We start from the raw sequence: 17761 nt of genomic DNA on the forward strand, positions 1-17761 counted from the left end.
ACCAAACTTTTCCCAAGAACATTCCAGAAGCACCATCCCAAATCACCTAAACTTTTACATACTGAAATACTTCTTGATATCCTGACTATGTGGTTGCTGAACAGAGATCCTGAGGAGGATAATGAGTTATGAGATAATATTTCCAACGACATTCCAACTGCAGCCATGGTAGGTGTCATTTCACAACTGAAATAGATAATATATCTCTGGATATTTTGTGGTCCAATATGAGAATAGAAAATTATGATTCATGCCTATTTATGTGCATTATTAAACGGTGAGAAAACCATTCCCTAAGACCTCCTTCAATGTTAAAACTTTAAGAGTTTTCATTTATATACTCTGACAAGTGATAATCAAGTAGTTCTGTGATTATGTTCATCCCTATATATTAGTTAGATAATGGTTCAAGAGTCAGCCAGGGCTGAAGTGGAAATTAAAAGAGCATGGACTTTGGAGTCAGAGAATCAAATCTAGGTTTGCCTCCCAGTCCTTTGAAAATGACTCAACCTCACCAAGCAACAGTTTCATCATCTATAAAATGTTAGCATATCATGTATACAAAGTGCCTGACATAAAAAAGACACTCAAGATAATAAGCTCTAGAATAATGAAGATTTACCAATTCTTGTGCATGTTCTGAAAACCTCCCTTAAAATCTCTTTCTAAAGAAACAAAAACGATTTTTTAAAAAACAAAACGCTTTTCACATATGTAAGGCATGAGATCTAGAAAGGCAAATAGCCTTTAGAAAATTCCCAAATTCTTTTGGCTACAGTTATAAAATTCATGCTACAAACTGGGCAAGAAAAAGTCCTTTAAAAATGTCACAACCTGTAATGGGCCAAGTTTTATTCTATAGCTCATTTGGATAAACACTAAATTGGAATGATTAGAATAAAAGAGAGAGAGAGATGAAGGAGACTGCCATATTGGCCTCTCCAAGTCCTATTTGAGTTCCCTGTGGTGCGTTGTTTAGGACAAGAATCAGGAGATCCAGACGCTCAGCTAATAATCCTGGTGGATGTTGAAAAGGCCACGCTCTTGTCACAGCTGATAACTTACTGCCCTGACAACAACTAGTCTGAAGACACCACAGCTGTGTTCTTATTCACAGCTGAAAGACAACTATTGGCAGTTCCTAATTTATATGTTGGTAATAACTTTGCACTGAATTTGGTTTCCCAGGTATAGGTGATCATGTGGTACAAAAGAGAAGCCATTTCTCTTTATTTTTCCAGTATAAGGGCAAAGTTTAAGCACTATTTGAAATAGTCAAGATGGACTAATAACTTTTTGCTTCCTTTTCACCCCATTTTCTTAGTTCCTAATACTCTTTTTCTCCTGTTTCCAGTCCCTCAGATTGCCCAAAACTTCTTTAGTGAAATCCCACTGGTTCTTTTCTATATCCCCAAATTCCCTTATAATACAAAATGAATTCCTTTCCCCCCCACCAAACTTCCCAACACGATATTAATTTTACAACAATTGGGGTAAAATAATTTACACTAATGTGTGATGGATAGTCCCATAATCATGAGGGTTATTTGCATTTTTAGAAGAGGATGACTATTGCCAAAATTAATGCCTAATTAGTAGAATATAGGATAATGTTACAAGGTTTCAAGTCAACATAGCCTTTTTTTCTAACTAGGGGAACAAGAAAAGAATAATTAAGCTTTATATAGATGAGCCCTCAGGGTCTGCTCCTCTAAACTGACTTATTTTTTTTCTAGATTCTCTAGATTCATTCCCTCCTCAAATTCTGCTACCAAGGCTCCTCTACCAACTCCACATATTTTTTGGTTTGTTTCTACCCAGAAAGCTTCTTATAACCATGAGGTCTCTCGCAATAGAGACAGAGAAGTTACCTGGGAGAGGGCACAATTGGACGCATGTGTGTTATTAGTTAAAGGTGAGCACACTTTTCTGAATACTGATTTTAAAAACCTACACGGTTACTATTGCATAAAAGACAGACCCAGACAGAAACATGCCATTTAATATTGTCGCCATCTACAAAAACAAAGCTAGATATGGGCAGAACTTGAAATATGTCAGGGTGTAGGCAAAAAAAAACAACGATAGTTTTCCAAACCTTTATAAATGTGACAGAACTGATAGCTCTACAAGAAGCTTCCTCTTCCTGTGGAACTTGAAAGGGTTCACAGGAGTCCACACACTGCCATGCAGACAACTACCAAGAGCTGTCACCACAACCCCAGTACACAGGCGAAAGCTTGAGCTCCAGGACGTTATATGTCACATCCATAGGGAAACAGAGATGAGAACAGCATCCAGGTTCTTGACTCACACAGCATCCTTCACTGCAGCCTTTCCTGGGCTACCTCCGAATATTTCAACTTTTAGTCTACCCGTGCCGGGTACCAGAAAACACATACGTGCACAAAAGCACATTTTAAATTGTGAACATTTGGATTTGTTTTTGTTTATTTGACTCTCCAACATGGGTTCTTAGATTAGTAGTTCTCATCTCAAATCTGGTAATAAAAAGAGCTTCATCTTCTCTGAGTGAGCCAATTTCGAAATCGGTCTGATTCTTACTACCAACAATGCAGCTGGGATGAACTTAAAATTTCTAATCCACACTGCCACTCACTATGTGATGACTTTGTGCAAATAACTTCCTTCAGATATGATTTTCTATTCTATAGAATGGGAATCATAACACTAATGCAATAAAGTTATTTTATGATTTGACAGTAATATTATCTCTCGTGTATTACTGCAACTGCGTCACACCTGGTCTCCTGACTTGCATCCTAGCCCATCTTTCCTCTACTTATCAACAGAGCAGCTAGAGTGGTCCTGGTAAAACATAAGTCCGTAAGTTCTTCTTATCTCTCTCCTTCCCAGTGCCTTCTCATCCCTTTCAGAGTAGAAGTCAAAGTTAATGATTGGCTTACGTTGTCTGCCGCCTCATTGCCTGTCTTGACCTCACCAGCCATCACTCTTGCACTGGGTCATGTTGCTCCAGCAACTCTGGACCCGTCACTACTCTTCAAACATACTGGAAACACTCCTGCCTCAGGGCCTTGCTGTTTCCTCTGCTCGGAAATTCTTGCTTTAAGTATTCGTATGAATCACTTCCTCACCTCCCTTTAGGTCTTTATTCAAAAGTAATCTTCTCAGAGAGGTTTACCCTGGCTCCCCTATGTAAAATTACTACCCAGTCTCCTCCATAATACTTCTTTTTTGCTGCTTTATTTTTCCCCTTAGTATCAACTAACACATCCTACATTTACTTACTTGTATGTTTTATTGTCTGTCTCTCCCACTAAAATATAAGCTCCACGTTAGCATTTTGTTCACTCATTAACTATGTGACTTTGTGGAGGAAAAAAATATCCTCAACTTCTCTGAACTAGAGTTTATTCATCTATTCCCCTGGACAGTTCTACAGCAATGCCTGCACACAGTAGGAGTTTCATAAATGGTCACTGAACTGATGACTGAATCTTTAAAAAGCTTTCAAAATTATGACCACTGAAGTGTGAAAAAGGGGAAAGAAAAAGGAAGATGTGGGGAAAGGAGAGAAAAGAATCATGTCAGAGATGTTCCGATTACAGTGATATGGAAAAAGAGAACCGAGCAGCATGAGGAAATGGGAAGGAAATCAGGGTAGCATAACTGAAAAACCCAGAAAGAAACAAGAGGAAGCACAAGAAGGAAGGGCTGCTCTTCACCACTCAAACAGTATTTGAAAGATTCAGCTATGGTTTTATCATGAGCCAGGGCAGCACTGTCCTCAGAACTGTGGGAATCCTCCTCCATTCTATGAACAACCAGTGGAGGCATTCCCCCCAAGTAGTCCAGGACTCGTGAGAGGCCTAAAGAACACAACGGGCACCAGCAGAACCCATTAACAATTCCCGGGAAGTAAAAACGGAACCCGGGTAATGAAATAAAGTCTAACCTTTCTTTCCTTGGCGCTTAGTCCAGTTTCACTTACTCATGGGGTGCCGGGGTGCCGGTGCAGAGGCCTCACACTCAGCACTTCAGACCAGAGCTCGCGGTGAGAAAGGGCTGCACCGACGCCTCAGCTCGGGAGCGGTGTGCACAAACCGCGCGGGATACTCAATTCAAGATGGCGGCAGCGGGCCACGCCCAGAGACGCTGCGTGCTCTGTCTGGGGCAAAAGCAGCACAGCTGTGCCTGCCCGGTGAGGTCTCTGCCCCTCCCCACTGACGAGATCCCTATGAAGTAGCCCCACCTGTAGCCTGTCAGGGAACGCACGTTCTCTGGGGTGCGAGCCTGCACCTCTGTGTTCTCTGATCAAAGAAAAAAACTTTACTTTGCTTCTAAACTGAACTTGGTCTGTTCTATTGGCTCCAAGGACACGGGGCAGTAGGGCCCTTGTCAGGGACTGACTGGAAAGGGTTAGTAACACAGCGGCTCTCGAATGCCATTAACAGATGAGATCCAACTGTTCTTCATCACCGACTACTTTCTTGGGAATCTGGTTTGAACATACATGTAATGCCAAGTAGTCAGATAATCACTCGAGGGCATGGTCATAATGTCATATTCCTCCATGCACACGTACTCATACACAGACAAACACACCTCCTTACTACACAATTAATTGATTCCCAGTCTTCCTGTAAGGCAAGGACCACAACATTCTATAGTTTTCTTATTCAGATCCCAATCAGTGGAATCATCTGGAGCAAGAGGAAAGTTCCAGCGTCCATGCATGAGAGCCTCTCTATGGCCTCAGGAAGAATCCTTCCCTTCTGGTTCAGACTCTACTGTGATTTCCACTTTTGCCTCATGGGAGTCTTTTCTCCGGCATCCCAGTCTTGCAAAAGCTAATTAGAATGTCAGGTAAGGTTAGCTCTGAGATGACTTTCAAGATCTGTGCTGAGGAAAACAACATTCACTTTGCAAGCTTCTTGGGAATTTTATTTACCTAGAGCCTCTTCATCCCAAGGATTTAAAGCAAGATGGAGACTGTAGCTCACGAATCAAAACAACTCTCCAGAGCTAAAAGCTAGGTGTATTTGCATAACAATTTACCAGATCCAAACAGCAGGGCAAGGTCAGGTAAAATAAATCGCCAAGGTCATGGTTCTCTGGAAGTGTTATTGAAATTCAGAACTCCTGATCCTGGGCGCTTGCTCTGCCCCATGGATATCTCTGCTACTCTCCTTCTAAATGAAACTGTGGCATAAAATAAAATAAATGTACTGTATGTGTGGAAACCACAGGCCTACCCTTAACCCTCTCCTTCCTTCTAACTCCAGATCTTTCAGATCATGGAGGTAAAGATCAAATCATAACTCACTGACCTCATTGTATTACCACACAAATGAAAGCACTTACTAGTAACAGTGATCTGGAGGACCCTTGGTCTAAACTACAAACTGCTGTTGACTGTGCTTGAAAGTATACTTTCAAATTATTTTAAATCTCTTTAATTTCTTGATCAAATAATTGCTTCGAATTCACTGTTATAATTTTGAGAACCCCAAAACATTGGGATCCTTAAAAATTGGCAAAGGCCCATGAGCCAGAGAGCACGAAGCCGAGATTCAACGTGTATATGATTCTTGCTTTAATACCCTCAGCTAGAAAAACCGTTGAAGAAAGACATCGAAGAGAAGCTTCTTAAAATCACGGCCTCTTTCAACCTACTGGATTTCAGATTCCTCGGGCGCAACTCCGAATCCAGAATTCTCCCTCTTAGGTCGCAAGGAATTTCGCAAACTATGAGCCCCAGCCTTGGAGGGGAGAGAACTTGCCAGGGGCGCGGGAAGCGCCACCCGGGAATCTCACCAACAGTGGGCGTCTAGCACAGCCAAGCGACAGGCTGGCGCTAGGGCTCAGCAGCAGACAGGCGCCGGCTGAGGCGGGGAGAACTTTGCGCTCCCAGCAGAACCACCCTTTGCTGGCCAGTCGCGTCGCTCCTCTGAGGAAGCCAGCGGCGGCGGCGACTGGGCGGAAAGAGGACGAAAGAAAGGAAGAGAGGAAGTAGCGAGGGAAGAAGAAAAATGAAGCCAGCGCTGGGAGAGCCCGCGAGATGGTGGCCGACGGTGGAGCAAGGAGGATTTGGCTGCTTTTCCGCACCCCGGGCGTGAACGCCTTCTCCTGCGCGACCCCAAAGAAATAAGTGGGTCTCGCCTGGGCGAGAAAAGAATCCAAGTGAGAACCTTGCCTCCTCGGTCACCGTTGCCCCCTAGGAATCCCAGCCGCTTCTCAGTCCTGCTTCCCCGCGGGGCCGGACGCAGTGCCCAAGCCGCCCTGCGGATGGGGCGGGCGGGGAACAAGCACCCAAGCCGCGGGTGACCAGCGCCGCCCGCCCCGCTCAGCGCAGGGACCGGGCGGGCAGAGGATGCGAGGCGGAGGGACTTGGGAGCAGGTCCCGAGACTGCCTAGGGCGCGCTAGGTTCCAACTTGGATGGCCCGGAGTCCGCTTCAGCTCCTGGGACAGCTTCGCCGCGCGGAGTGAGCTGCCAGCGGAATCTGGGGGCGGGGACCTTAGGCGGAGGCTGCCCGGGGGAGAGCCGGGGTCAGGAGGGGGCGCGCTTTCTCCCTGCGGGTCTCAGTAATGAGGAGATTGAGTTTGTGGTGGCTGCTGAGCAGGGTCTGTCTGCTGCTGCCGCCGCCCTGCGCACTGGTGCTGGCCGGGGTGCCCGGCTCCTCCTCGCACCCGCAACCCTGCCAGATCCTCAAGCGCATCGGACACGCGGTGAGGGTGGGTGCGGTGCACTTGCAGCCCTGGACCACGGCCCCCCGCACGGCCAGCCGCGCCCCGGACGGCAGCCGGACAGGCGCCCAGCGAGATGAACCTGAGCCAGGTACTTGGCGGCCCCCGGCGCCCTCGCCGGGCGCACGCTGGTTGGGGAGCGCCCTGTATGGCCGGGGGCCGCCGGGCGCACGGAAGCCCGGGGAGGGCGACCGGGCCGAGACCCTGTGGCCTCGGGATGCCCTCCTCTTCGCCGTGGACAACCTGAACCGAGTGGAAGGGCTGCTGCCCTACAACCTGTCTTTGGAAGTAGTGATGGCCATCGAGGCGGGCCTGGGCGATCTGCCGCTCTTGCCCTTCTCCTCCCCTAGCTCGCCGTGGAGCAGTGACCCTTTCTCCTTTCTGCAGAGCGTGTGTCACACCGTGGTGGTGCAAGGGGTATCGGCGCTGCTCGCCTTCCCCCAGGGCCTGGGCGAGATGATGGAGCTCGACTTGGTCAGCTCCGTCCTGCACATTCCAGTTATCAGCATCGTGCGCCACGAGTTTCCGCGGGAGAGTCAGGTGAGAGGAGTCTGGGGCGTGGAGTGGAGATGGGCACCGCTGGGGGCCGGGATGGTAGCGGGGGCGGAGGGGGGGCGGAGGAAGAGAACGCGGATGAAGACCTGAGGGTCGTGGGGCTTTGCAACTTTGATATTGTTTAAGGATCGGACCACATCCGTAGCTTACAGGTAGAAGGGTCTCAGTAGAAGTAAAATAAAACATTTTAAAGCGCAGATGGAAATAAAATGAGAGGTAGAGTAGCAGATGGAAGTAAGGAAGTGGGAGAATATGCGAAAAAATCTTCACGTTTTGACCAATTGGGAGAAACATAGTGGATACCCTATGGAAGTATTGAATAGAAGTCGAAGTTCTAATGACTAGCGCGGGGAATGGACATAGAAGATCCCAGACTGCCAGAGTCTTTCACTCCCCTGAGGAACTCTAAAAGCACCTGTCGGAAAGAGCACCTGCCCCTTCCGACTTCTTTAGACGATGTCCCTGAGCTTTAGGCGACGGTGTAAAGAAGAAAACACCTCCCTCTGAATTCCTTTGAGTAAACAGGAAATCTGCAATTAGTACAGAAACAATAGGTAGAGTGGTTAATTAGTCTTGGGTATTGAAAGGCATTAGAAATATTATCTGATACCGTAAAAATGGACGGGAGGACTCATTTGGGATTGTTTCTTTGTCCCTACTCTCTCTCTGTGTGATATGGGTTCAAAGACTGGCTATATTTAGTTGTGTTCAGCCCATTTCTGCTCCAATTATCTAGAAGTAAAGAAGACTGTAATGATTTAGTTTCCTATGGGTTAACAATATATATATATAGTTTCAATAAAGGAAGCTACTTGAGAACTTAACTGTTGACAATTAATAAGATAAATATCTACAGAGAAGGTGGGGTCCTTTTAGCAATAGGAGTTTTCTGCATTTTGTGCATTATTTTTTAATAAAATATCAAGCATGATTGAGTCTTGCACAAAGTATTTATGAAACAAATAGGTAGTTGGTGTTGGTCCCATTTTAAAAACTGAGAAACTGAGGAAAGTTCTGGGGCTTGATCAACATTGGTTGGTGTACTAATAATAGAGTCCAGACTCGGGAGAATTTCTAACTCTATATCATTTTCATTCTATCACTGTAGCTGGAAAAAAATATTTCTAATCTCTCTTCCACTTTCGATATATATACAGAGATAAAAATATAAAATGAGTAAGAGCGAATATATGTGAAAAGTTTGATCAAATCTATGTGTAAAATATAAACAGAGTACTAAAGGTTTCTTTTCTAGAAAAATGAATCTTACATTTTTAATTTTAGGAAGGGCAGCCTCAGGCCACTTTCAGCAGTTGCCCAGAAGATTTCTATTTAATGCTGAACTGTAGAGATTTGATCTGCAGAGTGCAGGCTAATTAACTTTTATCTGAAATATTTCCGTCACCTGAATCTGAATGACTGTAGGCAGCAGATGGGAAGGCATGGAAAACACAGGTGCACAACGCTGCCAATGCCCAGTGTTATAAACATGAAATTGCATCCATAGGGTGTATCATTATTAATAGATATGCAGAATAAGATCTAACAAATGCAAGAGTCAGCATCACTTGCTTCTCATCATTGCTTCTTTATTACCTAATACTTCATACATGCCAATAGTGTTCACATTCTCCAGACTCCTTTCCATTTGTAGATTGTTTGGCAAGAGTCTTAAATAGCAAGAATTTTCCCCAAAATTAGTGTTCCTTAGTTAGAAGTGAAATTGTCTGTGCTCCATGATGAATTTTTGTAGTATACAGCACACTACAACTTGGAGACCAGAGAAACTGTGAAGAAGCATCTAGAATAAGTAAATTTCAAAGCTTTAGGACCACTGAAGGACGAAGAGTCCTCCAGGGACAACCCTTGCAAGCTGACAATAAAATAAATACTATGTCAAGCACATTTACTTGTGTATTTCAATTCAGAAGTGTATTTTAAATCACTGTTGTCATTGTTACTTTCATGAGACACATCTTGAAAGGGAGGGATTATTTTATTAACTCAGATCTAGTTTGGCCAACTGAGGACATTTTCTTTCATTTATCTTTGTATTTTAAATTCAAACATATCTAACCTGTCTTACTTTTAGTATATAATTTAAATGTCATTCTATAATGTCCTATATTTAAAATGTCCAGCTCAATGTCAAGTCACTGTAACATGTAATCTTAGGATATGACCACCATCTGCTTTCAGCAAAAATAATAACTGATCTTCCCCTGGCTTCTGAAAAGTGGACCTTTCTCTAATACAATGATGTGATTTTTTTTTTAAACTTTCTAAATATAAAAGAATGATGAAGTCATTTTACACATTAAATCAAATTGACTTAATTTAGCCACTGTCCTTATTAGAATCTATGCCCAGTGACCTAATTTGTTGACTGTGCCAGTGCATGATTAAAGGATTCTAGAAGAGAGGGGACTTGTCCACACAATCAGACAAATCAAAATTGCTTTTAGAGCAGGAGCAGCCACAATGTTTTCTCCCACTTTCTTTTGGGCTACTGATTTCTTTCACATGAAACCTTTAATTAGTAAATAATGGTTTTGATAACATCCTGCTACAACTCCTGAATGGAAAGAGATACCACTGATATGATCAAACCCCTGAGAGTAGCATAGTCGTTTTATTTCAGTATACTATTTATTTGAAACATAAACACATAGGTTCATCAGCTTGGAAGGAACCAACTTCCTTCAATCAGGGAAATCCATTAAAATTAGATAGTTAGCTACCCACTTTTGGAAACCGTACGTGTATTATCACTACATAATAAAAGCTTAATACAACATTACATATAGGATAGAGTCAAAGATGCTTCTACCCCAAAAATTCTGACTTTATCACACCCAAACCTCCACTTGAGGCCAACTAAATTCTGTTCCCATGACCTTCAAATAATGATCTGCACATGGATGCAGTTAACATTTACATTTAAGTAACATTCAGCTCCTCCAGTTCTTTCTTTCTCTTCACTCCCCTGCTACTTTTTCTTCTGAGAGTTTGTATTGTTTCTCCAAAGTTAATGCCTCAAATTTACCTACCGAGGTAGTGACAGATACACATTTCTTTCTAAAATGTGTATCTCATGTTAATTCCATATTGGTTTCATTAGGCAGAGTTAATGGAGTATTATAATTGGCTTAGATTCAAACCCACGCAATTAAAAGGTGACCACACTACTATTTTCTTCTCTTGTTGAATGTACCATGTGCCTGTCTCACGAGCCATATATGCTAACTAATTAGCATATGTTTTTTCCCATGGAAATATAAGTGTTTTGGATGGTCCATTTTTATAATACAGGGCTAAGTACTGAATTCTGTTTATTAGAATTTCGCTAGCATGGTGCCACTTTTGTAAGGTACAAGGGACAAAGCAGTGATATCACAATATAACTTACGTGCCTCATGAGGGGACAAGTAAAGGACAGTTATTTTTAAAACATCTGATCTCAACTGTGGTGGTTTTCCTTGACTTTCTCTATTCAAGGCACTGTTCTTTCTCCTCTGGGGGAAATGTATTCTGCATTTCATGATGAATGGCTGATAGTAGCACCTAATTGTTGCTGACTTGAAGATAAATAATTTCAAATTAAATGTCAAGTGATGCAAAACTTTTCTTAGCAGTGATCTTTTACACGTTCCTCTTGAAAAACAGAGACCTGGGATTAATTTGGAATTTCTATTCTGGGAATTTTGTTTATAATGCTTACTTAGTTTTCTAGATAAATAGAGCAGAAGAGACTGGCACACACCATTCATTGGGCAATTAATCTGTCTCACCCCTTTTCTTTGCGCCTGCCATAGAATAGTCATAGAGAATCTTGGGTCTTGATCTCCTTGGCTATTACATCTTGGAGTTAACTTATGACTGAATCAACTGAAAACCAATTTTGGTGTCTAATTCCTTAATGTTTCATCTTCTGGTGTGGCAGAAATCACCTTGGATTTTGTGCCACTAGATTTTATTTCATGAATACCTCCAGTCACATTCCAGTCATGTTGGTTAAACGAGCATGACATAATGGAAGGTATATTAAACAGTACTCAAAAAAAGACTCAGTGTACCTCTGCCTCTTACTGGCCATGGAATCTTAGTGACTCTATCTGTGAGCATCTAGGCTTGTCAATCAAAAGGTTACTTTACCAATCTGACAGAGTTATTGTGTGAATCAAATAAGAAAGTGAAGTACTTTGGAAAAATTTATAGTGTTGGCTAAATAACCAGTAGAGAGGTGTCGGTTTTGATCTGATAAGAATCATTCTAGTCCTAATTCACCACTAATTCTCCATTAGTTGCTACTAATCAAAATAGAATGTGATTCACAGTGTAACATGTCTTCATCTTCCACCTTACTCTCTACCCACTCCCTCATTTTATTTCTCTTAAAAAAAAAGTAAGTGGGTTTAGCACCCACCTGCGAAAAGAACTATGTTCCTAACTAGCTTGCACCCTTGCCTAGGATTAGAAGACATGCCATAGGTACTGTCTCTATACCAATAGCAAATCTTTATAAATGCACATCATCAATGCAGTTTCTAGAGCCTTAGGTATTGCCATAGAAGCTTCAATAAGATGCCCAAGGTTTTTCAGAAATGTTGGTCTCTCTCATTTCTCCTATAGGAGAAATTATAGTAAATTCCTCATGAGACAATGGACACACAGTCTAACCTCTCTACCCCAACTCCGCCTACCATACCACTAAGCCCACTGTTCGGCTCATCTGACATTATTTTCTTGGCAAGTCTTTCTTAATGAAGAAGGCAGTGCGTTGGTTCATATTTGGTTCATACTGGCACAAGCTCCTTATCTCATCTTGGATAGACAACGGTTTGCAAACCAGCTACTTTGAGTATCATTGCCCTAGGCAAATACGTGGAGCTCTCATAACAAGGCATTGTACACTTTAGTGGCACCACTAAATGCAGAGATGAGAATCTCATTGTCTTTTCTCCTGCCTACTCTAGCTACTCCCATTCACATACACAAAAGAGTAGAGAAACAGTACAGCACTAGAAATGGGATGCAGAATCTCTAAAACTAGGCAAGAAGGAAGAAAGAACATCTCAGCGTCTGCCACATTGCTTTCTGAGTAAATGCATGAAAAACAAACTAATGGCAATCTTTAAGCCACTCATTTCTTTCTCAGATCTTTCCTGTATGGGAAGGTGGGAGAAGAGAGCAATGGGGAAAAGGTAAACAAGGAGTAAGCCAGCCACCTTCCCTCAACCTAACACCTCAGCTAGACTTTCAGATCTCCTGACTGTGAAGGAGTCAGACACTTTCAGGGGAGACTGTTTCTCCTGTACTGAGGGAGTCGGTTGATCCTACTTACCTGGGCTGGTATTGTGTCAGCTGGAGTAAACTCTGACCCTGAAAAGCTAATATCTGCTTGGACAGGGATGGTCTGTCTGTAGAGATGAGCCTTCAAGGGTTCAAGTGGTAAAGAATTAAGCAGGATGACTTCTCTTTTAGTGAGGCTGAATTATGCCTCATTGCTTTTCATTTGAGACAGATTTAGGAAAAAACCCAGCCATATATATTTTTGTAGAATGTATGCTTTTCAAGGCTCCTTCACAAATGCGCTTATAGCAAGCATCCTTTTAACAGTCCTGTGAGGTAAATAACAATGTATAGACAACATAAAAGGACTAAAAGAGTTATGCATTGTAGGAAGTGAGGCATCACCAAGAGGAAAACAGACTAAAAGCTCCTTCTGAATTTAGTGTATTTGTCAGCCTACAATCCAAGAACAGACTGGATCCATCACTGCTTTTGAATTATTGCAGAAAAAAGAAAGATAAAAGAGAGAGATCTACTTCTAGGTTCCATGGTTTAAAGCATATTTCACACTAAATATCCAATAATAGAAGTTTATTACATATTAACTTTGTCTTCATTTTTCTTATATGCACAAAAAATAGTGGAATAAAAAAGGTGCAAGATTAACTTGGAAGACTAACCACTTGATCTAAATGAAAAATCATTCTTTACAGCATGATATCTAAATGCAGCATCTGCTGCTGTACCAATTAAACCATTATATTAGTGCACAGTCTGCTGACAATGACTTTTAAATTATGAAGTAGAGGTCAATACTTCTTAAAGAAATTTTCTTTTTCTAGCTTACATGTCGTAAGTGATAGTTCAAAGTCCTCCATGATGAACACCAAATTTTGATAAGCTGTACAAGACACATTCATTGTCAACTTTCTTGAGAAACAGAGATGTATTTCTAAATTTATTATTTAACAAATACTTTTTAATAAAGTATTGATACCAAGTGTGTTTATTTCTGAATAAAAAGTTGTTACCAAATATAAAAAAAGTTTAATTAAATGAATCATGATATAGCAATATCTTTACAATGGAATACTGCATACCCATTCAAAATGAAAATATTTGTTGACACAGAGAGATAAAAAGTATACATTGGGGCTTCCCTGGTGGCGCAGTGGTTGAGAGTCCGCCTGCCGATGCAGGGGACACTGGTTCGTGCCCCGGTCCGGGAAGATCCCACATGCCATGGAGCGGCTGGGCCCGTGAGCCATGGCCGCTGAGCCTGCGCGTCCAGAGCCTGTGCTCTGCAACGGGAGAGGCCACAACAGTGAGAGGCCCGCGTACCGCAAAAAAAAAAAAAAAAGTATACATTGTATGTAAAGTGTAACCTTCTGTAAAATATAAAGTCTAGAATTTTATTTATAAAAATGTTACATGTGATTGTAACTGAATGGTAGAAGTCCACATTTTCCCCTGCGCATGCTTCTATTGATATTTTTCTAAAAATAAGTATGTATTACCTACACAATTAAAAATAATAAGAGAAAAAAAGACAAGTTACCTTCAAATTTCCTCACCAGTGCTTTAATACTTCGTATGAAAGTATAGACTTCAGGAACAAATTAATTGTAGTATATGTTTAAATTTATCCTTTCACACCTATATTTCAATTTTATCCTCACAATTATTTTGTGAAGTGAGCAAGACAGTATTTATTTTACAAATCAGACAATAATGACATATAGATGGAAGAAATACAAAGTAGGGGTGAAGAGAATAGGTTTTTGAGAAGCACAGACCTATGTTTGAATCTTAGCTCTACAACTTTCTAGACATCTTTCCTTGAGAAAACATGCCTGATGTCTCTATGCCTCAATTTTTGATCCACAAAATATGACTGTCTCATAAAGTTACGGTGAGGATGATACCATGTATACAAAATTCTAAGCACAGTACCTAGAGCACTGTGTATTCTTATTCTAATGATCATTCTTTTAGCACATAGTGTTGACGTAGCTTACTAAAAAAACTAAAATAATCAGAATGAGAACTCAAATATTCTAGCTTGCTCTCTCCAGAGTACTTCTAAATGCATTTTCAGTATGTATATGCTATTTAGGCTTAAGCGATCTGGTTCCAGTGGACCAAGCCTAAAGAAAAAAAAAAAAAAAGATTCTGCTGTTTTGAAAGCCCACTTAGAATTCCAACTCACTGAGGTGCACCTCAGGTTAGGTATGTGTAAATTTGGTCAGCAATGAACTTTGAGGTCCAGTTTCAACTAGTTGCTTTTTTTGTATGGATTCTAAATGATTGGATCTTTGGACCAGTTATCTCAGAGGTAAAAAGTAGTGTTCTATTTCTATCTGTCGGTATTAGTGAGGAATTCACAAGTCTTACCTACTATCCTGATTTCTCATAGAAGGCTTCTAGGAACTAAAGGAACAGTAGAAACATGACCCAGTTGACGGTCTAGACTTTTTAGGGGAGAAGGGGAGAAAGGGGTTGTTAGAAAGGGGAGAGTCTCACCTGACATGGATTGAATGTTCAGAAGTTTCCCTTTTTTCATGCAGGCTTTATCCATACTAGTGGAACTGACTTGTGGCATTTATTAGATCAAAGTTTAGACAGTAGCACTGTTATATACTAAGGATTATAAAAAAGGATATCCATAAGGCAGACTGTTTGGTTGAATCCTGACTATAACAAAATTGTTTGATGCGTACAATTTTCAGGGACTTTTAAAATGTATATCGCTTTTCTGATTATAAAAGTAATGCAGATGCGCTACTACCCCATGGGTGTCCTCATATAACCTTGAGTAACATTTTGATATATTTTATTCTCTCAAGGATAATGGTTTAAAATTTTTAGAAACACTTGGGTCCAAGTAAAAGAAGCCTTATTGTCACTCCAATTGGACGATGGCATCAAAGAACAGGAGAAAGGAATTCATCTTTTTTTTCTTTTTTCTGAAAAGTCAGAGTTGACATGGCTTTTGAAGCATGGACATTCTGAGTTGATGGTATTTCTGTATTAAAAGGTGGTATTTTCCTTTGTATTTGAGTCTAGCTTTATATTTTCATTGCTCTGCAAGTGCTAAGCCTGTACAGTTCCAGACAATGGCTCTGTCTAGATCTTTCAGTAGCATTCTTAGGAATGACTTAGACATGGGTTGTCACTACTTTCTTCTCAGTTAGGGGTGGTCATTAACTGAACTTTCAGTATCAAGCACTTTGATGGCTGCACAACCTGCATACAATCAATTGGTGTATTTTTCTATTGAAAGCCTCAACTCAAAGCCAAACAAAAGTTGCGTGAATACTCTCCAGTTTAAAAATAAAAATTTTTATTTCCATAAATGAAGTTAGATGCTCAGCATGTCTTTATCTAATAGAATTACAATCTGGCTCAGTTGTGGAATTCTCTTTGTTCAGTCCCAACCAGATGTACTTAAACAGGGATTCCATTAAGCAAAGAATTTGCTTCTATGTGTTGTGAATTTAATAGGTTCATATAGAGCACTGTTATTGTTTTAATGTTATACAAGGAGTTAATTTGAGTCACGTCACATAGTGTGTTATACACATAAGGAAATGCTTCGGTGTACACCTGAAAATGAATGATAAATGCAAGCCTGAATTAATCCAATGTGCCTTCACCTGGTTGCAGGCACAGGGCGCCATCTAGTGGTCTCTAAAATATAGCTTTAAGTTAGAGCATCCTAAGAATCCAACCTCTCAAGGCAGGAAAGGACTCCAAGCAGCGTTTAGTCCATTTCTTGGTCTTTTGACTATGGGAAATCTAGGTTAGTCCATCTAAGAAAAGATCTTCTTCTGCCTTCTAAGAAGATCCAACAATCTCTGCTGTTCTGTCACCATAATTGCAGTTATAAACCTTAAAGTAAGATAGCTCAGAGTGTGTGTCTAGAGAGGTTGGGAGGAAAATGTGAATGACTAACTTTAGAAATGTAGGATAGATAATTATTTTTAGCAGCTGTATTTACTATCACTCTGGTTTATGATGCAGCCTGAAAAGATGTAGCCATTTTATTGTGTTAAGCATATCATTTGTTCCTTTATTTCTGATTATTAAAAATTATGTTCTTTGTAGATAATTCTTAAAGTTAATAAAATGCCAAAGAATAAAATTAAAATCACCCATAAACCCAGAAAGGCTCAACCCACATAGAATGGTTTCCCCTCCATGCCAAGTTATATGTCCTCCCTTACTCCAAACAGCAGTGACCAGCCTCCCAAGTTAAGTGCTCAATATAAAGCTTAGAATACAGCAAGAAATAAAATAGCAAAGCCCTTGCTCTTAAAGAACTTATATTCTAGTCAGCGAGGCAGACAATAAGACATACAAACAAATAAATATATAATATGGTATTATTAAGTAAAGGCAAGTACAATGGAGAAAATAAATCAGGGTAAAGGATTAAAGAATGATGACGGTTAGTCACAAAGTCCTGTCTGAAGAGGTGACATTTGACCAGAGGTTGAAGTAAGGAATGAGCCATGCAAATTTCTGAGGGAAAAGCATTACAAGCAAAGAGAACAAAAGTGCAAAGACCCTGAGGTAGGAATGAGCATAGCAATAAATATTTGTGGAATCCATAACACTATTTGCTAACAAGTTCAAACAATTTCAAAGAAGGAGGTATAAATAATGAGGCAATAACGAGCTTTAGTACACTCCTACATATGGGCATTTCCCAAGGTTTAGACTCTTGATTTTGTCTCTTTGCATATGGCAACACCAGGAATTTCTAACTGGAATCTCCAGTTATATCTTTCATTCTCACCTTAAACTCAAAATATTTAAAGACATCCTGAGATGGTGTCCCCTCCCACCTATAACGAGATTTCTCATTAGCATCTTTGACTTCTCCCTTTTCTTGGCACCTGGTTCTGTTGCCTTCCTCAGTACGTTTTGCATGTCCTTATTCTTCCTTCTTGTTTTCACAGGACATTAGCTCCTCCCACCCATACTCTTGAATAGCCCCTAATATCTCTAGTTCCTTTCCTCCAAACCATTCTGCACACCACTGCTAGATAAATCTTCTTAAAGCAAGCAACTTTCATTCATTTATTCATTCTTTCATTCAGCAAACATAAAGTATACTGCACTGAGTCTAATGCCTCCCCATTGCTCAAAACACACTTTACTATGGCAATATTATCATTC

At 40.9% G+C, this 17761-nt stretch overlaps 1 protein-coding gene across 1 annotated transcript in view; it reads left to right on the forward strand.

The window, feature by feature from the left end:
* The first annotated feature begins 6091 nt into the window (after positions 1-6091).
* Positions 6092-17761, forward strand: part of GRIN3A (glutamate ionotropic receptor NMDA type subunit 3A) — a 152664-nt gene continuing 140994 nt past the window's right edge. Inside the window, exon 1 of the mRNA XM_027105340.1 lies at positions 6092-7270. Coding sequence (XP_026961141.1) covers positions 6572-7270 — 699 coding nt within the window. The 5' untranslated portion in view covers positions 6092-6571. The remainder of the gene's footprint in view (positions 7271-17761) is intronic.

Source organism: Aethalodelphis obliquidens, unplaced genomic scaffold, assembly GCF_003676395.1.
Source record: "Aethalodelphis obliquidens isolate GAN/ISIS:26980383/991018 unplaced genomic scaffold, ASM367639v1 scaffold7, whole genome shotgun sequence".
Lineage (NCBI taxonomy): Eukaryota > Metazoa > Chordata > Mammalia > Artiodactyla > Delphinidae > Aethalodelphis > Aethalodelphis obliquidens.